This window comes from Maylandia zebra, linkage group LG5 (assembly GCF_041146795.1).
Source record: "Maylandia zebra isolate NMK-2024a linkage group LG5, Mzebra_GT3a, whole genome shotgun sequence".
Classification (NCBI taxonomy): Eukaryota; Metazoa; Chordata; class Actinopteri; order Cichliformes; family Cichlidae; genus Maylandia; species Maylandia zebra.
In genome coordinates, this window is record NC_135171.1 from 19,861,676 (window position 1) to 19,887,863 (window position 26,188).

A 26,188-nucleotide genomic window follows, 5' to 3' on the forward strand; every position below is an offset into this window, starting at 1 on the left:
AACACAGCCTGCCACAAAGCAAAAATGGTTCAAGAATGGTTTACGGAGCACAACAACAGGTTTGAGGTGCTGACTTCAAATGTTGACCTCCAGTCCAGCATCTGTGTACAAACAGTTCCCATCCATGGAGGCCGCACCTCGCAGCTTACAAGACTTAAGCTTGATTTAGACTTCTGCAGGAAATTTATGTCCTAACTTACATAGTAACCGGAAACTCCTTTTATTCCTACAGCGCAACCATTGAAGTCATTGTGATATGAATTGACCTGACATGTAGTTAAATTCCTTGGGAGGCGCATGTCAAATTACGTATAAGGTTGCAGTGTAGGGTTAAAATGGAGTTACAGTTGTGACACAAGTTATGATATAGATCTGATGAAAAACTCTAATTCACATGTTACAATTAAATCTGTTGCTAACATCTTGGTGTCAGATACCACGGCACACCTTCAGGTGTCTAGTGGAGCCAATGCCTAGATGAGTTAGGGCTGTTTTATCAGCAAAAAGGGGGACCAACACAATATATGGCAGGTGGTCATAATGTTATGCCTGATTGGTGTATAAACTGATGTCTTCTACCTGTGATGTAAGGTAATCCAATTACATTTACATATTTCTATTTTTATATGGCATCAGTTCACAACAACTGCCTCAGTGTGCTTTACATTGTAAGGTAAAAACCCTACAGCATTAGAAAAAAAACAACAGTCACATGAGCCTCAGGCTATTACCTGATATGAGCACCACAGCCTGCTCTGCACCACTCCAACGATAGTGCATTACTGTAAACTTTACCACAAATGTGCAAACTAACCAGATTAGCCTGCACTAAATTGCACTAAACTGTCTAGTAAACTACTTTCACGAAACCTTGTCTTTAAATACCACCAAATTAGCATTCATAACACATCATATAAAAACCACTATCTTTAAAAACACAAAAATTTAAATAGATCATTACAAGCATGAGACTGTCCCCGTGTATATACTGTATGTATAGTAACTAGCTATTCATCCTTATTTATTCCACAATTTATCCCAACATCTTTGGGTCACCGTCACCATTAAACATATAAATATCCCATACATGCTGTTAATGTTTGTGTCATGCTGCTGTGTTGCTGTAGTCTCCACTGTTTGTCTATTCTGTTTACACTGAGAGCAAAGGGGGGAAAGGAGCTCAATTCCTTGAATGTGTACACAGTCTTGGCCTGTTGCTGATTTTAAATTTCCGCTTCACTAAAAGTTCACTTGCTGAACAGTCCTTTCTTTTGAAAGTAACACTCATCTTCCTCTCGTCTTGTCTTGCGTGCATATTAATTTCTAAAATGTATCACGTTAACGTTTTTGTTTGGGGTTTTTTCTCTCTCCCTGGGAAATACAGCGAGGAGAGGAGGAGCTACAGAGGAGGGGTTTGTGTTTGCTCCTCCTCTGTAGCCAGCTACTGTAGATGCTGAAACACCGCGACCGCTACCTTACATCTGCACCATGAACACATCACAGGGATGAGAAAGAAAATATCCTAGGTGTTGTGCCAAAATAAGTTAACAAATTAATAAAAGGTAATAATTTTCCAAAAAATTTCCTGCCTACACTAGCCTACATTACCAGTAAGGCTAGTTTTATGACACAAGCTACAAGATGCGATAAACTATAAAAGCCAATAAGTAATCAATGATATCCAGCATTATATTATTAATGAAAAATAAAATAATCATAGCCTATTCTAATCACCGATTGATATAGATTAATTAGAGGAAATGTGTTTAATTCAGGCTAATGTGTAAAGCAAATACAAAAGGAAGACTCAAAGTGCAGAATGAAACTGACTAAAAGAAATCAGTGATCCTTACACTACTGACAATGACGTCACCAAATCTAATATTGCTATAGGAATAAAAGCTGCAGGGTCCACAATAATAATAGTAATGAGCTAGTGATGGTTATTAATTTGGCCCCATGTGCACTTCAGCCAAGCATGTGCAAAGCGGCAGCAGACTGAGCTACTACTATAACCCTCCGGTGTTTGTGTGCACGTCCCTGTTTTCTGTCATTTTAAGCGCTCGCTCCTTTTCGTCTGCGTCTCTTCAGTCGTAGTCTGTATCTGCTGCAAACTCAGAGACCAGCAGCACCACAACAGTGTGGAGTGGGCGTCAAAATCCCCACGCCACTTATGAAAATGGACTGAGTTTTTGTCCGCCCTTTCGAGCCAAGGCTCTCTTGTTCACGGGGAGCTGATAGAAGATGACCCTTTTCTCTTCGCTTGAGGAGGCTTTGCTGCTGTGTGGGGGAGTGGGTTACATCCTGTGGCGTTTCCTGTGTTTGTAAACTAGACGGTACAGAAAACGTCGGGCGAGTGAAGCAGAAAGGTAGGTAAATATATTCTCATTTCTTCTCAGATGCTCCGCGGATTCCAAATGTGCATTACGCGGTCTGGTAGCTTTATCTGCAAAATCCACCGTGTGGTAGTAGAGCAAATGGGGGTTTGCACAAAATTACGGCGTCAATGTTAGCTCTCGCTAGGCCGCTAACAAATGTTAGCTTATTCGTCGGGAGGGGGAGGCACTCGCTGCGACGGCCATCACGAATGCCTTTATTACTCAGTCTTGTCTTGAACCGCTTTAGCTTATATCGTAAGAAGCGTCGTTTTGTAAAAATAATAATATTATTATTATTACATAAATCTAGCAAGATATATACTCTCGCTTTGCAGCTGTGTTACATCGGTGACCAGGTGGGCTTCAAAATTTGCTCGATTACTGGCAGTAACATTAGAGTGGGCGAGGGCGCCCGCGAGCAGCTAGCTGATGTTAGCTAGGTTGTTCCAGCATCAGCAGAACTAATGATGGGTTGGGTGGTAGTTTGAAGGCCACTCGTCGGTAAAGCTAATAAATTATATTATAGTCAGTATAATATAATAATATTGGCTCATTTAATTTTCTCCGCCATCACAAAACACAGCTACTAAAAACTGAAAATAACTATGCGACGTGTTCGTGTAGTGTTTTAATCAGTGTTGGCTGATGTTAGCATTTCGCTAGCTGTCTGTTTTCCTAGCAACGTTAGCCCTTTTTAGTTAACCCACGCCGATGGCGAAAACCTGTTATAAAAAATATTGTTGGCCACGGTTAACCTTTATAGTGTTGCACAAGCGTAGCATTTAATCCGTATAATGGTGAGTATAACAACGATCCTTCAAACTAACACAAAACCCCATGAGAACCCCTTTACAAGACCGAGCAGTGTTTCTTTCGGTAATTTAATGGCCTCCTCGTAACATTCGAGTTAACAAACCTCGTGTTTAAAAATACAAAACGCACGTTTAAATGCAAACGATCAGCGTGGGTGCAGTGGGAGAACTTTACGTGCTTTTTTTTTACTTTATTTAGGCTTATAATTTATTGCATTGCAAGCACTTTTGCATTAGTCTCCAGCAGCACACTAATAATCACCCTCGCTCATATATATTCCACAACAGCTAAGGTTTTCTCCATGATATCACCCCAAGTTGTACTTTACAAGGGGATTCATGTAATCTGAGTTATTTCCTTCAAAATAATAATAACCTCCCCTGATAGACTCGCACCCACGCAGCTGCTTCTTTTGTGCTATTAAATGTTGAATTCTGGTTTGTATTTTACATGTTTTTTTTTTCTTTTGTTACCTTTCGTACTTAACATATGTCCTGCACTACCTGCACTATAAATGATACATGGTTTTTTGTTTTTTGTTTTTTAAAGAACTTCCCATGTTTAAGTGTTTGGACATGCTAATTGTCTCATCAGTCATCCTGGTATTTTAAAATGTGATTTGTCTGACTCTCCTGTAGTTTCTCTGCAGTATGCCAATCTTCACACGTTTCTGTTTTTGCACAAATATATACTTAATTCTGAAGACCTGAAGGTTTTACACAAATTGAAACCAGCTAGACTAAAAATGACCTTTCATGATGCCTTACAAGAGTTTCGTATTTATTACCTAGAGCAAAGTGGACCTTTTTAGATTGTTGGCGCAGAGCTTGTTTTTTTTTTTAAACTACTGGGGAAATTTTCATAACCAAACTTCATCCAAATACATACACCAAAAATTATCATTTGATGTGCACTAGGCTTACAGTATTTAGTAGATTAACAGAAATGGTTCTCAAAACACGGAGCTTTACGATCCTTACAACCTATGCAGCATATACTGCATCTATATGCTGCACATAAATGAAGTGATGCTAACTTAAAATGTGTAAGAATATTTAGTTGTTATAAATTTGCATGCATTGTACTTAAAGCTACTGTAAAATCGATGCTATATGCATATCACTTAAATTCACCTCCACACTAATGTCTCAACACAGACAAATCTAATATGCAGAACTGGGAACAAAACAGATTCGAATTGTAAATTTTTGCACCCATATTAATGATCTCTTGCAGTCATAATCATCTCTGTCTGAGTTTTTGTATTTTTACTTTTTATCATAATGCTTTTTATTATAATGCATACTCATCTCATCTTTATGAGATGAGTATGATATCTGATCATGATTTGGCGTGTTTATTATAAAATGGGGAAAAAACATAGGTGTAAGGTAAAAATATAGCACGATTAAGTAAATCTTAGCCACAGTTAGTAAACCCTTTATGCAAATCGTCCAATCATTTGTCCAAATGAGACACATTTCTGTATTATATTTCTTTGGCATATGTAACGGTAAAGACAGCAGGTGCTGCTGTTGTAATTTAATGTTTGTCTGTTTCATCCACATCCTCCTCTTCCTCAGTTTTAATGCTTGATGAGTGAGGTGGGTGTGGCTTCCCACCAGCCCGACCATCCTGACTGACGGATCTCTGGATGACCTTGTCCCCACCCCTGCCCCTGCGCTCACATATACAACAGCAATGTCACATCTGCCCAGCAGCTCAGTCCGCGACCATATGAAATGGGTTTGTTTTAAGAACACCAAAGTGGTGACAAATAACTTTACTTGCAGTCTTGTGTCACTCAGGATGTTGTCGTTGATGACTGCCAAAGCACATTGCGTGCTACTCGCAGTATTGTCTTAGATGCAGATCATTTGAAATTGCAGACTGCTGATTTGTTGAAATGCTTGATGTGTTTGGTAAAGTGTTGTTGTTAACTCTCTTTCTTTGCAGGCGGGGCTGCTTGGCTGCGAAGCGGTCCTGTCCAGTATGGCCCTGATGCAGGCCAGCTCCATGGCCGCTCCACCCAAAAAAATGATGGCTCCACTTGGCCATGCACCACCGCAGAGAGAGGGACCTGACCGCGCTCCTCAGAGCCATATGATCCTCCCATCTGGAATGAGCTGTCCACCCCTGGTTAGGACCCACGTGGGAAATGTGGAGTGGAAATTGGGCTGTTTTGTTGTGTTACTGATATTCTGAAGGGTGTAAACACTTGGCACAATAGGTCATCCTATTGTGATTTCTCCCAGTTTAAAACAACTTTTGCTTTCTGTTTAGCATTTTAACTTATAATTTAGATTGGATATAGATTGAAATTGTGATGGAAAAGGGAATTAACCTAAGCACTAACAAGTTATACTCAAGGGTGCGTAGTTAGTTCCCTTTTTAGCCCATTTTCCTTTGTTTTCCACAACTTAGAAGTTTTTTTGTTTTGGCAAACGAAACTTGCAATTACCAGAAAATTAAAGAGCACTTATCAGTTCTCCATCAGAAGGTGTGCCAAATGGTTTTAAAGTATGTAATGGTTTAACTAAAATTAGAAAATACAAACCTCAACTGTTATATGTGACCAACCTCTGCTTCCAGCGTTGGCAGAAATGGACATAATGGCTAAACTGCATCATTTCAGCTCAGTAATGTCCATACTGTTTTGTCTCAGAGAGCACTTTTAACACATTCTTAAAAATAGGAAATAATTAACTTTTTTCTTCTTTTTTTTTTTTTTTGTCTGGCTTGGTAGCTTATCCGGAAGGAAGGTGAATTCCAAGCTCCCCGCCTGCTGGATGAGAAAGAGATGAGGGCCAACGAGGACATGCAGCAGAAAAAAAAGAACAGGAAATCAGTAACGCCCTGTAAAGTGAGAGAACAAGAAGGAAGGGGAGGGAAGGTCAGTGGCTCTGATTGCTAAATAGGGAATTGTCTCTGTTGCGTCTGTTAATTTTTGCTCACTGCAGAAAATGCGCCCAAGCCGCTTTGTACATATTTTGTAGTTAAAGCATTTAACTTTATTCGAGTGTGCCTGACTTGGATCTCTTGTGTGCACATTTTGTTTGTGTGGGGGTGGGGGGAGGAGCTCAGGGAAGATGTGGAGGGGGTGGAGGATCTCTGGAGAGGAAAGAGGGGGAGGGGAGCAGAGTGAAGCAGAGCACAATAACTGCAGTTGTGTGCATAACAGGGGGAGCAGTAACATGAGGGCATTAGGCCATTGGAAGGGGTTGTGGGGTATTTTGTCAATTCAGATGTAAATGACGTAGTTTGAAAAACAAAACAACCTTTTATGTTGTCTTCATTCATACTGCTGATTTTAAGGATTAGTGGTTATAAATAACTCTCATTTTATATCTTAGGAGAGTAATAGCTATAGGACTGCACTTGCTGACATTTCACAAAAATTAGAATATCATCCAGTTCTGATCAGTTGGACGGTGCTTTTTTTGGGGGTATAACTGAAATGTTACTACACAATGAAGGTGTAGGATTTAAACTGTTTAACCACTGTTCTTGACCATTCTCCGTAGGGCGCAGGTGGCGATGAGAATGGTCCATCATCCAAAGTGCAGAAAAACTTTATTTGTGATCACTGTTACGGAGCGTTTAGGAGTGGATACCACCTCAAAAGACACATCCTCATTCATACAGGTATGGTTTGTGTTTGGAACAGCTCAAGTGCAGTTAGGCCAGGACAGCCTTTATTGCCTAAATATGTGAATGACTTGTTAAAAGAGGCTTTGAAAGCTTGAGTTATACTGAGTCTAGGAGTGTGCAGCGACTGTGAAGTTTTGCAATGGCCTGCTTAAAACATTGTTTGGTAATAGCTTTTGCCTCACAGCCACTCGGTATCTGTGGGGACTTTAACTAAAACTGGTGCTCTTCGGTTTAGGGGAGAAGCCGTATGCTTGTGCCGTATGTGACATGAGGTTTATTCAGCGTTACCACCTGGAGAGACACAGCCTCATTCACACGGGTATGCGTCTTTTAACCGTACCCATATTACATAAGTCTGACTACTTATGTAGTCTGTCACTTAAGTCAATGGACAGATGCTCAGGATTCATTTTGTCAGTGGACAGTAATTTCCAACAAAGCCACTCCCAAAATCTGTTCACCTCAAAATGTTCAGTCTGATAATTATGTGTTCCCAATAACTGGAAAGTTTACAGTGGGAAATTGAATACTGTGTGGTCCAATAACCCCGAGTCCACTATTAAAAACTCTTACTTTTTCAGCATTTATAACAAGTTTTCTTCCCTCTGGATTATATTTTGATCAGCATCAGTTGTAGAAGTATTTGCAAAATTTTAGCATGTATATTAATTTAGTCTAACAGAAATGATGATACAAATTTCTCTGTGCTCAGTGTTAGATTTAGTGTTTAGAGTGGGTTTTTTTTCGTTGTCTTTAGTTGCACTTTTTTCCTTTATTTTTGTGTGTAAATATTAAGATACATTTTAGTAGTTTTCTGTTTTAACATTACAACTGTAAACATAATACAGTCCATTTCAGTCAATAAACTTGCACAGCAGAATCTTTCTTGCTTGTTTACAAATTTGACCAAATTACAAAGACTAAAATTAAACGCCTGTGTATATTAGTCAGTTTTGTAACACCGTATTGCTGTTAAACAATTCATTTTTGTCTAAAATCCAGGTTATGTTATTCTAATAAAGTAAAATGTGTTTTTGTTTTTAGTTTATTTTGGCTAACTCTACCGTAACCCTGAAGCAGAGTTCAGCTGTAGGTCTTGTGGAGGCTGAAATTACTACCAAAGCTCTGAAGCTTAGCGAATAATTACCACCACTGCTCAACCCATTAAAACAGCAAAGAAACAGAGGAAAAAAGGACATAGCAGTAGTAAGGTGAAGTCAAGGTGTGTAAAATGAGATGGCTTATCTAACAGATGAATAGCCAAACAATTGCATACAGCATCTATATTTTGGTACAGCTCAGGAAATTAGTCTGTGTTGTGACTTTGTGCAAATTCAAACTGATTTGTTGGGTCTTGTTTCCAACTTGTTGGCTCTTTGCTTAGACTTTGGCTGTGTTTCCTTTTTAATTAGCAAGATAAGCATTTCTGATCTGGACTTTTGTTTGTGCAGTGCTGTTTGATCCTCCCAAGATGTCTGTCTGACACACTTGTCTTAACATAGTTTGGGGTTTTTTTTTGGTTTTTTTTAATTTAAACTTCTTCATGGCAGATATACCCATGTTTTCTGATGTTACCTTATGCAGTACAGCATGTTACAGTGCAAAATGATGGAACACAAGTACAACAGACCACATTTGACTACCCTTTCTTCTACACCATCCTTTTTTTTTTCTTTTTCCCAAATATCTGCCAAGACTTTCTTGCATGCAGTTCCTATACAAGTTTCAATTCAGAAGCAGATATATGTTGGTAAACGTTCTCTAAACGGTTGTTTAGAAACCAGCAGTATCGGTACATAGATGAATGATTTATTGTTTTTCCTCCCCAATATTCTTAAATTTCTAAATGACAACACCCACAGTTCTCTTAAGACTTTTTGATAGTGGACTTAAAAGTGGAGTTAGACCTGTGGACCTGTTTCTGTGAATTTGAATACCTGAAAGCACAGACTGCAAAACATGCAATGAATAGTTATTTGTGCATGTTTAAAATCATTTAAATAATTTTTGTATGTAATTCTTTTTTTATATGTAGTAAAAATGACTGCATGGACATCAAAGGACTATGTTCTTAGTTTTTTTTTGTTGTGTTTTTTGTTTTGTTTTTAATTATATAAAATATAAACTGAGGATTTTATTTAAAAAAATACTTGGATTTTTTTAAAAACCTCATTGTTTTATACTATGCACTATGTGCAGGTCAGAGCTGCTGCCCCATTATTCCCCCCGTTTTATAAATGTAATTAAAAATTCACTAATAATCTTTAAGAGTAACCACTTGCACTTTGTGGCAAAATTGCATCTGTTCTTTGTTTTCTACATTATATATTATATAATTTTTTATATAATCGCTTATTTATTAGAATGAATAGCTAATAATTTTATGCTCTGTGTGTGTAGGGGTGAAGCCGTACGCTTGTTCCATGTGTGACATGAGATTTTTCCAGCGTTACCACCTGGAGAGACACAGACTCACTCATACGGGTATGCGTCCATTTACCGTACCCAGTTTAACTTTTAAAATCAGTTCTCTGAAATCAAAATTTATGCATTTAAAATCAGACACAAACAGCTTACAGGTAAACATGCAGCTGGGAAACGGCCTTTTATAGTTTTGCTTTTGTTTTGTTTTTTGTAAAAGGAGAACATTTTTTTGTGGGATTGAACTTTTGAGTAAGTGTTGAACACATTGTTTAAAGAGCCCTTTAGGGTATTTGTTGTACCATGAAAGGACTGAATTTTAATATATTCAGAAGAGAGGAAAGGGAAAGTATATCATGGTACAAAAATGCATCAGCATTTGATTTGCTTTATTTCAATCATTTAACGCTTGAAAAAGACACTTCAGTATACATCAGAATGTTAAATTACATGCACACAGCGACAAATATTAGCATTTAGCATTGCCCAAAGTGGTGGACTTGTCAAAGTACATAATCCCTCTTGTACCATTGCTGTGCACAAAAATCTTCATTCATGCAATTTTTAGCCAAGGGACAAGACTTTTGTACCAAAAAAAAGTTGTCCAAACATTTGAAGTTTCCAAATGTGCTCCAAGGGTTTGATCTGTCATGTTTGAACTTTAGCTGTATTTGGGTAAGTGCTCGTTGTGAAGAGCAAAATAGACAACACCTTTGTTGAAATGAAATTTAAAAATAATTGACTGTCATCTGAGAATAATTTCACTTTATTAACATTTTTAAATTGTATGTACATTTTTTATTTTTATTTTTTGTGGTGAATCTCTAAAGAACAACTAGTGTACGAAACAGGAAGTGTTGACTCAAACAACTGGGGGCTCTATTGGGGTTACCTGAAGCCACAAAATATTGGCCGTCCCTTAGAGGTCAAGTCATCACACACAGCCAGTGTAATCCCGGATTGATACTCTTTCTGCGGCTTCACTTCGGGCAAAATGAGTAAAGCTTGCCATCAGCTGTTGTTTATAGCTGCATAGTTGTGTACCAAGTAATCATGAAAAAAACAGACTTTTACTTATTGATAATTGACTTAGTTGATCTACAAACGAAGATTGAAGAGTTCAATTAGTATTTTTTTTGTTCTTCTTTGAAAAGTGACATTTCAGTAATGTGAAAATATTGTTGTCTAAATTTCACATTTCTGTTAACTGTATGAGAAAAGTCATATTTAAGTAGTTGCTTTGATTTGGCCATGGTATATTATGGGAATAGTCCTTTGATGTCCACATTTTAAATGTAAACTAATGGCTGAGGGCTTCATGTTTCTAAGCTGTAACTGCCTTGCTTTTTAATTAACATTCATACAGTTACTCAGTTGCGTCTCTTGTAACTTTATGGTAGAAAGCAGATTGTAAGCTTTTGCAGGCCATCATTTTGGTGTGCAAGAAAGAAGCACGCATCTAGCAACGTGTTTTCTTAATTTTGCTGTAAATGGAATCAATGTACACTGTGTGAGGAAAAACCATTTGCTAAAAAATGCTTTGTTTCCACGAGTGATGGTTAACTTTGGAGAATGTTTGTGCTTCGGCTGGCCGGTGTAATCGCGCTCACTAGTTGTCTCGTTGCTGACATGTATGGCTTATGCCCTGTTGCTGCTTTTTTTTTTTTTTCTTCCCCTCATAGTGCTATTCAGTTTATTTGAAAATGAGCTGCCCCCCTTTCTTTCATTGATGGAATGTAAAACAAATCGCTGTTTGCATGAAGCCTGGTTAGAATATAAAATGCCTGCTAAAGTCTTGAGTAACTTGATACCTTCCTTTGAAGGAAGGTCTTAGCTAATATGTTGATACTTTGTGTATGTAGGGGTGAAGCCGTACGCTTGCTCCATGTGTGACATGAGGTTCTTCCAACGTTATCATCTGGCAAGACACAGCCTCACTCATACTGGTATGCGTCTGCTTACCGTAGTTCATTAGGTAGACGTGTTTTAAGTGTCTTAGCTTTCTACCTTCATGCATCGTGAATAGGATTCCAGCCCCCCAAAAAATAAATAACATGTTGAAGAGCATGAGGATGTATCCAGACATGTAATAGGAGGATGGAAAAAGTGGTAAACCTTTAGTTGAAATCTTGCATACATAGTAGGGGTATGCAAACAACCTCAGCTTTTCCCCTGCTGAAAGCTCTACTTTATCTGTACATTTATACCGTTTTTGTTTATCTTGTTTTTTTTCAAAATTTCACTGAAATAAGTCGAGTGTTATCATAGTTCCTATAACCACTGCTAAATCTAAATTGTGCGTTGGCTTCTCAGGCCGATTGGTATAATATGTGAAACAAAAAGAAGAGCTATTGTAAGGGAAGAGTTGTGGTCATGTGTTAAAAATTGATGCCGTTTCTAGCTGATATTTACAAACTTTTATGTGTGTAGGGGTGAAGCCATACGCTTGCTCCATGTGTGATATGAGATTTTTCCAACGCTACCACTTGGCAAGACACAGCCTCACTCACACGGGTATGGGTCTGCTTTTTTTTTTCACCCTGTCTTGGTGCCCAAATACCCAATTTTAAGTTTGCAGGCCACTCCTTTTTATAGGACCAAATACTCATAAACATCAAGCATTTTTAACTGTTGAGGCATATAAGGAGTGCATTTCAGTTTTCTACCTCAGTGTTACAATAACAGTCATCTTGATGAGTACTTTGAGTCAATTTTGGCTCTCAAAAAGCTTGTTGGCATGAAAAGTTTTAAGTTTGGCAAAAGACATTTTTGTTTGCTTGTTTTTTTTCCCCCCCACCACCCACCCTATTTACAGACATGTTAACAGATTATGAAATGTTAGACATGTGCATTTAGTGTGGCACTGTACTGATGCCACTGCTTTTGGCATGTCTGGATACATTATATAAGTGAGTCCTTGAATTCATTGTGCTTATTTTATTATTGTTATTACTATTATTTTCAAAGGATTTTGCTCTGTGTGTGCAGGGGTGAAGCCATATGCTTGCTCTATGTGTGACATGAGATTTTTCCAGAGATACCACCTGGCAAGACACACTCTCACCCATACGGGTACTAAGTTTTACTTGTCCCTCTCACTTAACACCATTAGGGCTTGTTGATATTTGTTTGTATGTGTGTGAATCACCTACCCGACAGACACAAAGCAAGCTGTGATTTATTTTTATTTATTTTTTTATTTTTTTTGTTAGTTCATTTTCTTGACTGTTAGACGCTAAGAATTAATAGTTTTGTCTTTTCTGTTGTGTACGTTGTATTTGCTAACTGCTGTTAGGGTTTATGTGACACGTTTTTCTGTCTTGTATGTTTAGAATTAGCTGGTCATGAAAGTACTTGCTCTTGTTATTATGTAATATTGACTAGTTTATGTAGATTGACAAATTTTGTGCACATAGTTCATGAGAACCTTTTTTTTTTTTTAATTTTTATTATTATTATTTTTGTCCCCCCTAAAATTTCACACTGTATGCGTTTAGGGGTGAAGCCATACGCTTGCTCCATGTGTGACATGAGGTTCTTCCAGCGTTACCATTTGGCAAGACACAGCCTCACTCATACTGGTATGCTTGATTAATTGTTCCCCTTTCACTGTGAAACCTGATATATTTATAAACCATATACTCATTTGTTTTATGTTGATTTCACCGTCTTATATGATACTATAATTATCACATTGTTGGTAAATTAATTCCCCCTCATAAAAAAAAAAACAATGTTTAATAGAGCTTTTAGGCTTTGTTGGAAAACTGTCCACAGAAAAAGTGACTCTGTCAGTTACCTTGTTTTGTGATTAACACTGTAATGGCACTATTGCATGGTTATTCTTGACTATTGTATATTGAATGAAAGATACACTACACTAAAAAGCCTTTAAATTGCAGACATTGGTAGTATAAAATGTCGTTTGCAAGTACCTGTTTCCCCACATCTGGAGAAACTAAATGTTGGTGATTTTTCTTTTTTAATTTTTTTTTTTTTAGTGGGTAATCGTTAAGTTTCAACCAAACTTTAAGATGTAAAAATCGGTTTCTTTGATTATTTTTGATTTCTTAATACGCCTTTTAATGTCTGTATATTGTTAGTCTTTTCAGTGTAATGTGTTGTCAGTAAAAAAGCATGCTACAATAGTTAATCTGTCATTTATTTAAGTGGTGTTCATCACTTTCACCAGTGTGTTGAAATACATCTGATGTTGTTGTGCTGTCTTTAGGAGTGAAGCCATATGCTTGCACCATGTGTGACATGAGGTTTATACAACGTTACCAACTGGAGAGACACAGTCTCACTCATACAGGTATGCCTCACTTTTTAAATCTTGCCCCCCTCTCACCCTGACTTTCCCTTGCATGTGCCCACAAATAATGTTTACATGGCTGCTTCAAACTCGAGTTTGTGTTGCTTTCTATCACTTTTCTGACAAATGCTAATTTGTCATGATCTACCTGTAAGGATCTTCTGTAAGAATTTGTGTAGTAATATTTCCCCCATACTTTGTATATGAAATGACATGATGACTATAAAGTGAAAACTCAGTACCTCTCTAGTGTTTATTTAGCTATTAAAGTCATAATTATGTGTACTTTTTTTTTTTTTTTTTTTTTTAACCTAACAATTATTGTGGTAACTCTGTTTGATGCTTCGGCAGAGATGGGTAGTAACGCATTACTGTAATCTGATTATGGGTTTCAAGTAATGAGTAAAGTAAGGGATTACTATTGCAAAAAGTAATTAGAGTACTGTTACTTTCCCGTAAGCAGCCTGCGTTACTAAACTGTGATTTTGTTTGTGAGAGTGTCTGATGACAATGATAAGCATACGACGTCCGTGGCAGCAACAGACATGTGTAGATCAACAATGGATAATATGGAGAGAGTACGACCATGCAGCGTTTAAAGCTCCGAAGTACTGACATTACGTTGAGTTTGATTCCGTAAAAGTGACAAAAACATTAGCGTCCGCTGTACACTCTACATGCGAAGAAAACTTCTTTCAACAGTGAAGTATTAAACTTTAAATCTGAGCAAGCACATAGCACGCTGCCATGGGAATGTGAACTTCACAGAGAAACCCCTGGATACCCCCTACTGACATGACCGCTGCGTCACCGAGCAAACCTTCACTGGCCCCACTCACTGGAATATGCAGAAAATAGGTTTAAATGTTAAACAAATTTCTTCCAGTCAGAGACAGTTGCATATAATTGAATTTTTGCTTGATGCAATGTGCATAAAGTTAAAACACTTTTTCATTTGATTCAAATTTATATGATGGATAATGCAGAAAAAGTAGAATTAGGCTGAAAGGTCTATTGCTTTATCATATATTCAGGTTGTGTATCGTGTGGGGGGTTTTTTTGGTGGGGGGGGGTATTTGTTTTTTTGGGTTTTTTTTTTTTAAAGTAACTAAGTAATAAAGTAACTAATTACTTTTGAAAAATAAGTAATCACTAAAGTAACTGGATTACTTACAGGGAGAAGTAATCAGTGATTGGTAACTAATTACTGTTTTCAAGTAACTTGACCAACACTGCATTTCTAAATGAAACATTTGTGAAAAAAAGTAATGCTAGTTTATTTCAACTGTTTATTTTATTTTGTGGAATTAAACTCAAAATGAAAGAGCATGAAGGTGGTGAGTCTGCAACTAATGTTTTTATTCAAAAGTACAAAAGATGATATTGACAGCTATGACATTGTCATATTTGCATCATTTACAGTATGTATCAACTTTTTATATTAAACCTTGTAAACTGTGTGTGTATGGGGAAGAACAGAAAAAGGAGTTGTATTACTTGCAGCTTTGAATATTACAGTTAGCCAATTATCTTGATATAATGAAAACATTTCTTTTTTTTAATTAAAAGATGAGTGGGCTTTTTTGTTTTTTACATGTTGATACTGAATTTAAGATTTGTTCATTGGGAATTGTTGTGCAAATTTACAAACTGAATTAAGGGGTGTAGGTTTTGTGGCCTTGTTGGAAGAAGTGGGAGGGGACTTTAAGGGAAACATTATCTTTTCAGTTGATGGGAATGTCACTTAGATCGGGACTGCCACTATCCAGGCCAGTGTTTGTTTGTCCCCCCCCACATAATCGTGTCATTTCACATTCAAAGTGATGGTCAGGAACTAACACAAGCTTCTCTCTTTTAAAAAAAAGCTGTATATTTCCAAACTACAGATTTCTCTTATGGAAGATAAAGTTAATTTGTGCTTCGGTGCTAGGATAGGTTCTGTATGATGATTTTCAGAGCAGTTTCCTGTTAATTCTTGCTCCGCAAATGAATGTGCAAACTTAATGTCTTGTGCAGAGTTGTTTGCCAACTGCCTAAAATTGTCACACCTTCTGTGATCAGCGTGAACAAATCTATTCCAGAAAACCTGTATGTGGTATGTTGAAATTACACGATTAGAAGCACCCATTGACATAGTGTGAAAAACTTTTTGTTGTGCTAGTTGGAATGTGGACTTCAATTTTCAACCCAATTTTTTATTTCTATATATTTTTTTTGTCATTTTGATAGGTTTGGTTTTTTTGGTTAGGAAAATTTTAATTCTACTTTCTGCACAGAGGGCATTGTCCTTATTATTCAGAGATGCAAATGTTTTCAATTGGAATGACAGATTATTAAAGCACGCTGGAATTTCCAGTTTAAACAAAGCGCTGATAAGTGCAGCCAAACTTTACTAAGGAATTAGTAAAGTTTAACATGGATCAATTTTGGCAGTTGAGTGTTTTTATGCTAAAGCTGGTACTTTGTGTGTATAGGGGTGAAGCCGTACGCTTGCACCATGTGTGACAAGAGGTTTTTTCAGCGCTACCACCTGGCGAGACACAGCCTCACTCATATGGGTATGCGTCTGCCAATCTTAAAGCTGTCACAAAATTAGGATGCTGCTACATGTGTATGCTTGAGCTAGTCTTGTAAATCTGTATTCAGACACAGTTTATGATAAGATTCATTCAAAGTATAATTTCAGCTAGATGACATTATCAGCTCATGTTTAAGTGAACTTAATAGCCCCTCTGGGAAGTTTGTAATTTGAAACAAGCATCTTAGATTGTACCCCTGTAAGTTACTTCAGGGGTATGACATTGGTTATTAACCACAGATATCAATTTAATCCACACTGGCACATTTAATTTATCAGGCATAATTATAGATACTTTTTTTTTCTCTGTTGTAGAGAATCAAAAATAATTCTCTTGATGCTCTGCGTTTAGGTGTGAAACCTTACGCTTGTACCATGTGTGACATGAAGTTTTTTCAGCGTTACCACCTGGCGAGACACAGCCTCATTCATACGGGTATGGGTCCGTGCACCGTGCCCATGACATGTGTTGTTAGCAAGTGTGCACATTTAATTTAGTTAGTTTGTCTTATTACTTATATTTAGGAAACATGTCATGTATAAATATTATAAACATTTTCTTGTCTTTTGTTAGCTGTCAGCAGTCAGAATCAACAGGATAACCATAATTCAGTATTTTGCTGCTTTGATTTTTGTTGGCAATTATAATCTAAATTTATTCGGGGGGAAAAGTTCTGGTTTTGCATGAATTGGCCACTGTGTGGTTAATAACCAATAGCTTAAATATTTTTTTCTAAATTAAAAAAAAAAAAAGGAAAGAAAGAAAATAAAGGAAAAAGAGCGAGAGACCGTGAGGCAAAGTAATATAATATTGCTACTCTGCGTTTAGGTGTGAAACCTTATGCTTGCACCATGTGTGACAAGAGGTTTTTTCAGCGCTACCACCTGGCGAGACACAGCCTCACTCATATGGGTATGCGTTCACCCACCTTACCCATTTCACTGAAATCAGACTGTATGTGCATTTTGTTACGAGTAAGCTGTTTATGCTAGTTACTTTAAAGTGGCCAGAAGAATGATGTTGATGAAGCCTACCCTACATTATGTTCATAATTGTAACGTTTTATGTGACTGTGAGGAAATACAGGACTGCAACATCATCAGCTCATGTAATGTGTTAAGCTGTGGATTTGAGAATTGGTTCAGTTTGTATTCTTTACTGGAATTGGATGAACAACAAGTTATAGCTTTAAAAAAAGGAAATTAATAATAGTGGTTAACAACCCATCAATTCTGAATAAATTAAGTAATTTGCTTATTGATGGATTGTGAACACAAAAACGAGTCTGAAAATAATACCTTAATGCTTTGCATTTAGGTGTGAAACCTTACGCTTGTACCATGTGTGACATGAAGTTTTTTCAACGTTACCACCTGGCAAGACACAGCCTCACACATACGGGTATGCGTCAGTGCACCTGCCCATAACACTTTATATTGGTCACTGTCACACAGCTTTTATTGTACCAATATCAAGTATTACCAAGTACCACCAGTTTACATCTTGCATAGCTATATAGGGAAATTATAGAGATGCACCGATTGCAATTTTTCTTGGAGAATCCGGTTGCTGTACACACCTACCAAACAAATCAGGTTCAACAGATTTGTATAACAAGACAAATGTCAGGGCCTGCATCATTTTCCATTATCCTTGTAACTTCACCACATAACGGGTCATTGACTTTTTGTGTTTTTCACTTATCTCCATAATTTCCCTTGATATTAACCTCTAAAAATTGTTGCTTATACCGAGGCTCCTGGTTTGCAGATGGCTCTGAGATCTGGCTAGCTTTAGTCACTGGGATCAAAGTGATTTAAGTCTCAAACATTTTTGTGGTGATCCTCCCCAGTTTAGTTTGCCAAACTTTGTGCCTTGACTCACAGTGAGGAACTTAGATGCTAATGACATGTTAACGTGTGGCTGTGACCATGGATGTGAATTGATTAAGCATGCATGAAACTCATTAGTAACCCAACGTATGGGAGCCAGTCTGGGCAGACAATGTTGGAAAAAGGACGATTCTGCTCCTTCATGAGTCAATCGGTGCATCTCTAGTAATCTAATTAAAATAATAGACACCCTTTTGAGCACATAGCATCTTTTGAAACAAAATTAACTGTAGAACTCTGGACTGTAGAGACATTTGGCTAATTAGAAAAATCAGAGAATCTTATTTCTTGTGAAATCCTATTTCATTACTTGCCTAAAAGGAGAGATCAAAATGCTTAGTTAGTATTAAGACTAAACAGGGGTCCTGGGTCCACCACACACATCTCCGCACGGTCTGTCTCCACAAACTGTGACAGTACGACCATGCTTTTATAGAAAGTGATGGTCTTTATTAAAGTTTACCCCGAGCTTCAGTTGTAACACTTTGGAGTACTAATATCTTGATTTATATAGATAAAATGGTCCATTAACTGATTTTTGTGGGTATCTAGTGTTTCATGAAGAAAACATTTGGCATCTTTGTTTTGCATGCATTGGCAAATGTGTGGTTAATGAATAATAGCCTAGATTTTTATTGGTAACATGGAAACTGAGGTAAAGTAATATAATATTGCTACTTTGCGTTTAGGTGTGAAACCTTATGCTTGCACCATGTGTGACAAGAGGTTTTTTCAGCGCTACCACCTGGCGAGACACAGCCTCACTCATATGGGTATGCGTCCACCCACCTTACCCGTACTACAGTACTTTCATTATGTTAAATATAGGGACAGTTACTATTATTCTTACTAAGTAGTGCACTTATCTTAATCAAGGCTATCCTGTATTATCTGTGAAAGGAAACATTATTACAAATCTTGGCATGTACGTAAATCTTGGACTATGATATCATCAGCTCATGAGATGTGTTTAGCTGTGGATTTGAAATTTGAACAACAGTTTTAATGTATTCTTAATTGGATTTAGAGCGTAATCTTTGGCTAGATTAAACAAGTGAAGCATGGTTAACAACCCATCAATTGTAAATTGATGTTAAAAGTACAATATTGATTGATGGATTGTAAAACAGAAGCTCAAAGACCTGAAATTAACATATTGATGCTTTGCATTTAGGTGTGAAACCTTTTGCTTGTACCATGTGTGACATGAGGTTTGTTCAGCGTTACCACCTGGCGAGACACAGCCTCACTCATACGGGTATGCGTCCGCGCACCTGCCCTTATCACATTTCATACAGTACTGTGCAAAGGTTTTGGACAGTCAAAATAAAGCAAGGCTATTTTAAAAGATGATGCCACGAATAGTTCATTTTAAGTAACTCCATATAAAGACTTCATATTCTGCCTGTTAGTTATAGGAGAACGTGCCACAATTTTCTTGTCTGTATCGACTGTTTCAGCGCGTTCTCTCCATGTAATCCCAGACCATCTCCATGATGTTATGGTCATGTAGAGGGCATCTGTTGTAGAATATGATGTTCATTTTGTCACTGATCTTAAGTTCTTTGTAACTGTATTTATTTAGGGTTGTTTTACTAAAGAATGAATTGGGCCAATCAGACACCTTAATCATAATATTGTTTGATGTAAAAAAGATATTAAGAACTCGAGTTTCTAAACTTTTTCACAGTACTGTAGATGACTTTTATTGTGTAATATAAAGGGTACTTCTGTGTAGTTATAAAGTAGGCACATTGTTTAGCACTTCTTAGGGAGAATACTTTTGGATCTAAAACAGTATTTTATTCCCCTAGGGGTTTGGTTAGTTGCTCCGAATGTTTGAATTGCCATTGTTCACACTTTTTTTTTTTTTTTTTTTTTTTTTTTTTTTTGTAGTGTGTTTGGTTAATCTAATATATGAACTGCAGAATATCTGACCAACACCCTCACCCCATTTAAACCTGGTTGTGATGTGTATCTGGATACATTATCTAGATCAAGAAAACCCTGTGTATTATAATTGGATGCCAAAGGACCCTGAGGGGTTTCCAAGGCTGCCAAGACATCTAATTTTCCCAGTGTGTCTTCAGTCTTCCCCTGGGTCTCCTCATGCATTGAAAAGTCTGAAATTCTTGGCCTACAGTGTCCTGGAGGCCCTGAATCACCTCAGCTGGGTTCTCTTGGTTGAGATAAGGACTCTGCTCTGAGCAGCTCCCAAATGGCTGGCTCTTTGTCTAAGGCTGAGCCCTGACGTATGTTGGAGGCTTATTCCCATCATTTGTATCTGTACTTTTTTGTTCACTACACACAGAACTTGTGTCAACGAGTAAAATCTGATATTTCAACTTTAGAGCATCAACATTGATGAAAACAGAAACACACACGTACTCAGTAGCTGGGTTGGTATTAATACCAGGAGATTTAAACAGACCCTGGAACCAGCACTTAATCATGTTTTCCCGATTAAGAGCAGTACTGATCATTTAGTTTATCTGTTGAAAATGCAATTAATCTAAAATGTTAATCCAAAGGTCTATGGATCAGATTTCATTAGACAGATAATGTGTCCAGATTGCATACATTTAAAGTTGTAATACCAGGTGTTACTCTGGGTTTGTTGTTGAGAAGGCTTAAAGCTTTTTGAAAGAATCTCCTTATAGGTAGGGTTTGGTCATAATCATTTCAAACCCCGTTCCAAATCCAATACCTGAGATTGCCAACAATCAAATGTTTAGAACACGAAACACATTTTGTGTACATTTTAGTAATTTGTCCTTAAAGTCTTTTGATTCTTTTTAATCAAAGGTATGAAATGGCAATTCTGATACTTCTGTGTCCCAGTAATGGGTGCATTAGCTCTCACCCATAGCCTAAACCACAAAAAAAGTCAAATTATTTTTTTTATATTAGCTCAATGTTGCAAAATCCAATTGTCACTGACAAACCAGTGTAAAACAACTAGGTTAAACATAGTCCCAGTTACCAGTTCTACCTTAACTACCCTCATTTTATTTTTACATTTATGATTGTAGTAATTTAATCTGTAATCTATTAAAGTATTTGTTACACTACATATTGACAAAAGCCTCAAACATGAGTAACTTAGTTAAATATCTATAATATTAGTAAAGAGGGGATATGGTCCAACATCAAATTTGTAAACCTCAAAGGGAATAAATACTATGATTTCTATTTATTATTGATGCACAATGACTTTAATCTTATACAGCACACAGGACAGGCTTTGGTGATATTGTTTCAAAATGTGTATCTCCTGTATTATGTTAAAATCTAACTGAAGTCTATTAGTTTATCCAATGGTCGGAGCTGTGTAGTTGCAGTGTCTAAACATTTTGGCGTTATGTCTGAAAAATAAAGTACAGAGTGCATAGTTAGGTTGAAAGTTGTGTTTGTTGGACTTGTGAGTGGTAGGGCTAATATATTGCTCTGTGTGTGTAGGGGTGAAGCCGTATGCTTGTTCCATGTGTGACATGAGGTTTATTCAGCGTAACCACCTGGAGAGACACAGCCTCACTCATACGGGTATGCGTTCCTCTACCGTACCCTTATTTCGGAGAAAGGCACTGGCGCTTGAAACATAACTGGGTCACAACAAACTCGAGTTTGGATTGTCAAGTCATTTGATGGGATGTTGAACCAGTCTCCAAAAAAAAAAGAGAAAAAAAAAAAGTTGCCCCAATTTGTGGGCCCTCCATCATGTGTACATCCGGGCCACAAAAACATGAAATTCCACTTTGATCTACACATAATGAGTTGATGACGAGGCCTTTTTAGAACATCAGTTATCAGATGCTGAAAATTCACTGTTGAAACTTACTAATAAGGGAGTTGTTTTTTGTTTTTGTTTTTTTCCTGACGTTTTTCTTTTTAAATTTGTTTTGTTTTTTTTAAGTGTTGGAAATTTAGTCTGCAAAGAAAGATTTAGTAAGTAAAAATCTGCCTGCAGTTTGGTACAAGACGCTAAAATTGATGCATTGACTTTGTATTTGTGTGCTCTTTTAGGAGAGAAGCCATTTGCTTGTGACATGTGTGATATGAGGTTTATTCAGCGCTACCACCTTGAGAGACACAAGCGTGTCCATAGTGGAGAGAAGCCTTACCAGTGTGAACGGTGCCAGCAGGTATGTATGAATAAACACGGCGTACACGCGTGAGGTGTCTTACGTGCTGAATTTCAAATTTGGACTTGAGTGGGTCGTATCAGCACCACCAGACTTTTCAGTTCCTTTAGACATCAGGCTGTTATGTTATTTTTCTTAAGAGGTAAGATTCTCATACTGCAGATGAGCTCCAGCTCCACCGCCTTTGACTGCACCTAGCAACAGTAGTCCTTGTTTTGCTCTGTGGCGAGCTAACTGAAGCAGCACGTGCTGTGGGTTATGGTTTGAGTGAAGATGGAACTAGATATATACGTTAATACAGAAATAAATACAATTATCAGTGAAAGCCACAGTGGGTCTAGCTCATCAGCACAGACTGAATTCTTAGAAAAAAAGAAGAGGGGTTCTCCACTAGTGATTTGATCTTTGCCACTATCGATGCACTAAAACTAGAAATGCTAAAATATGCTGCCATATAAATACTTGGATGGATTGATGGCACTGCATCTGGATAAAGTCTATATATAGGGAACAACTGTTTTTCCACATTGTTAGTCACTTTTTTGAAATATTAGGGACTTCTCTGCATTTCCCACTCTTTGTTTGCCCTCTGACACGCCTGAGTTTAGAGTAATCATGTATGGTTTAAATTCCTTCCTTCATAGTTCCATTTTACTCTGACATTTTTAATTTTATCATATTTTTTAAAATGATGACCTTGAAATTGACCTGAATTTGACCGTGTCTAATATTTATCTTTTGAAGAACTTTTCGCGCACAGACCGACTGTTGCGACATCGGCGGTTGTGCCAGGGGCGCGGCGTAGCCAAAGTAGAGAACCAGCCCTGTTGCGAACCACGCCCATATCCCCAAGAACCCCCACCGGCACCCCCAACCTGGAGCCCCCTGCATCCACCTCCGGGTCGACTGGCGGTCTGACATTCAATCTTCTCTGGATCCACAACACCTCCAGAGACGGGACAAGCCACAGGGTTTCTTCTCAGCTCTGTGCAGAGTGCCATCACATTCTAGCACAGACTGATCTTGCAGCTCGAGTCTTGGGATTAATAACGACAGCGGGACATTTGTGGGTTTTTTTGTTGACTTTTTACTGTGTTTCTGTTTCTTCCCATTTTTTAAGATGAGACTTTTCTGTGATAAACGGTGGTCCTGTTTTGTACTTAATCTATTTGATTTTTGCAAAAAAAAAAAGTTTATTGTTCAAAAAAAAAAATTTGCATTTGGTGGTACTCGGACAGGAAACGGTTGACTGTGTGATGAGGTGGAGAAGAAGAGTATTTGAGCTTCTTTCTAATTTTTTGTTGTTGTTTATTCTCTTTGGCCTGGAAAGGATCATAAAAGCATTTTAGGTTAAAGTTATTAAAACTGAACTTTTCTTCCAGGTAAAGTGAGGAAACTATGTTGGCATTTCATGTACAGACCGGAGTTTACTTGCCTTGTATCAGACAGTGTTAAGCATAAAGACAGGTCATTGAAAGCATCATCATTATTATTATTATTATTATTATTATTATTACTGTGTAAATCTGATGTGATGCATAAAGTGTTTCCTGGCTTTTTCAGCTCGGAAGGTCCAGTTTTAATGATTATTTTGTAAGAAAAACAAGGTGTTGACGTAAATTGGAATTTGGCTCAAATGCAGTCTTTGGCCACCGTCACCATCGTATCCTGAGAAAACCCGAGTAACTTTGTGTGACATAAAACTAATATCAATAACTGTAAAACCAGGACTTCCAAGAAACGAAAGTGCGACCTGCAGTCGACGAGATGCGCACTTAACGTGTGTCGGGTCCCAGAGCGTCACACACAGGACGGCAGACTTGGCGAGCCCTCCTTCATGTGTACTGAGGGCGTGTGGTGGTGTTCAGCTGTAAATATACAGAACATGTATAGAGATCTGCAGCACTAAAGCAGGACATTTCCTCTGCTCGCTCATGCTGCATAGATCCTGGTGTATAATGATGCAGGTTAGCCACTTTTGAAGTCCAGTGATGTTTGTACAGATCACTTTGTGAGATTAGTGGGCGTATACAAAATCTTGTGGCCTTAGTATGTTTCTGTTGTTTTCTTTTCTTTTCTCATCTGCCTTTTTCTTGGCCGTTTATTATTGTGGATCAGATGTATTTACTAGCCTTTCGTCATCATCATCATATTATTATTATTTTTAATCCTTAAGCTGTCGTGGTTACTGAATGTGGATGGATTCAGTGGCGCTGAACCAGACTAATGTGCTCTTCTGTTTAGAAGTCATGTTTATGGTGATAACTGAATATTTTGGGTCATAGCTACTGGTGATGGTGTAACACAGAATATAATCCTTAAAAAAAAAAAAGGAGGCCCTTGCGCGTGGCGGTCCGTGTGAGAAGACAGTCGTGCTACATTGTTTTCCACGCGGCGGTGCTTTGGCTGGTCGCAGGCCACGGCAGGATCAACACCTGCTTGACTCTGCCGCACACCTAACAACTGCTTTTTCATCCAGACATTACTATACAGTTGGTGTGGAATAACGGTCACGTCTTTGGGTTTAGCCTTAAGTTGCGGATACACAAATAGTCATTGTAGTACTAAATGATAGCGTTACAAGCGATTTCTTTTACCTTTTGAACTTTTGAAAGTACTCGGTACAGCAAGGAGTGGCCCCACGGGGCCCGCTTTGCTGCTTTTTAATGACTTTCTCAAACACGCTCCTTTCTGTGACTGGTAAACTTGTGATCACGTCGTCCTGTTGTTTAACCCAGAAATGTCAGTGCAGACTGGGGCGAATAATCTGTTGGTAACTACGGTCTTATTCGGATAAATAGTGAGTGGTCCAGATGACACTTGTGGAGATGGGAGTCCCGCCACGCTTTCTATGGTCTGTGAATTGTAGGATGAAGAGATGTTTGTGTTCGATACAGAGAAGTGGAAGACTGAGTCGAGTGATGTTTTACCAAAAGTATTAATGAGAAGCTTTCTTTAAATGGTCCATTGATTATCAAATCTGTGTGCACAAAGATGGGATTCTGTTATCAGCGGCTTGGCCTTTTAAAGAGCAGAGGAGCCAAGTTTGAGAAATGAAATCCTCTGCTGTGGAAACACTATTCCCAATCTGTGGAAGGGACACTTCTGGTGTGAGCACATACTGAAAACGGCAAAAGGGCAATACAATATATAGTAGACGTCACTTGTTAATACGTTTTTGTCATTCACTGTTTTTAGTATTCTCATTGTTAAATGCAATAGAACCCTGTTGTAAGATTGAGGTTTTATTTTCTTCTTTTTACAGACAGATCAAAGGAGGCTTTTATTTTCTGTTTTTTTTGTCTGCGAGTTTGTCATCACATTTTTGATGATTGTTTCAAGGACCTTTTTTATTCTGATGAAATTGTAAACACTGGAGTGTAAGGAAAAAAGACAAAAAAAGAGATGGATATTTTTGTCCTTCAATCTGTACTAGATTTTAGGTTTTAGACAAAGCCTATTTCTCCTGAACTTGACACGAAAGGCGGACAGAACAATTTGGATCAGTACAGTTGAGAGCCCAGGATGTTCGGTGATTTTTGACACTAGAGGCAGTAGTACTGCAAGAAAATGTTTTCTTTCTTATACAAAGTCCCTGGTATTTGTAGTAAATTATATTGACAATGGTATTAGATGAACAACAGCATAACAGTAGCTATCACAGATTAGTTGTTTTCTTTATTAGTCTTGCATGCAGAGTTATGGTCCTCAGTTAAGATAGGATCTTGATATTGATTATTTTGTGTAGGAAAATGAGTGCATAAGAATAACTTCCTAAAAAAATGTTACAATGATTAATGTAAAATGGGCTAACTAATATGTACCCTTGTGATCCAATTAGTTTCAACTGTATGAAAATCAGAGGAGAGGCTTCTTACTATTATGCTGAAATAATAAAAAAAAAAGAATTTGTAAAGGAATATGATTTTTTTTTTTTTTAATTTGTGTGTTTTTGATCTCAGGTAAGTTAAAAAAAACACTTCAATGATATGTCACT

The 26,188-nt window shown here is 37.6% G+C and overlaps 1 protein-coding gene across 20 annotated transcripts; it reads left to right on the forward strand.

Moving 5' to 3' along the window:
* Nucleotides 1–1,993: 1,993 nt before the first annotated feature.
* znf740a (zinc finger protein 740a) lies at nucleotides 1,994–26,111 on the forward strand. Of its 20 annotated transcripts, none has more exons than XM_004544963.5 (21): nucleotides 1,995–2,373; nucleotides 4,775–4,937; nucleotides 5,148–5,330; nucleotides 5,938–6,084; nucleotides 6,716–6,836; nucleotides 7,078–7,161; nucleotides 9,243–9,326; nucleotides 11,126–11,209; nucleotides 11,694–11,777; nucleotides 12,252–12,335; nucleotides 12,761–12,844; nucleotides 13,495–13,578; nucleotides 16,053–16,136; nucleotides 16,509–16,592; nucleotides 16,986–17,069; nucleotides 17,475–17,558; nucleotides 18,739–18,822; nucleotides 19,224–19,307; nucleotides 21,509–21,592; nucleotides 22,073–22,191; nucleotides 22,936–26,111. In XM_004544963.5, exons 2-21 carry the CDS (start codon nucleotides 4,893–4,895, stop codon nucleotides 23,107–23,109), a joined length of 1,965 nt encoding a protein of 654 aa, XP_004545020.1. In that variant the 5' UTR covers nucleotides 1,995–2,373; nucleotides 4,775–4,892; the 3' UTR covers nucleotides 23,110–26,111. The 20 variants fall into 20 exon arrangements, with proteins under 20 accessions (XP_004545021.1, XP_004545020.1, XP_004545027.1 ...); XM_023152966.3 differs by having other exon boundaries at nucleotides 1,996–2,369; XM_004544962.6 differs by lacking the exon at nucleotides 1,995–2,373 and adding an exon at nucleotides 2,434–2,734.
* Nucleotides 26,112–26,188: the final 77 nt, after the last annotated feature.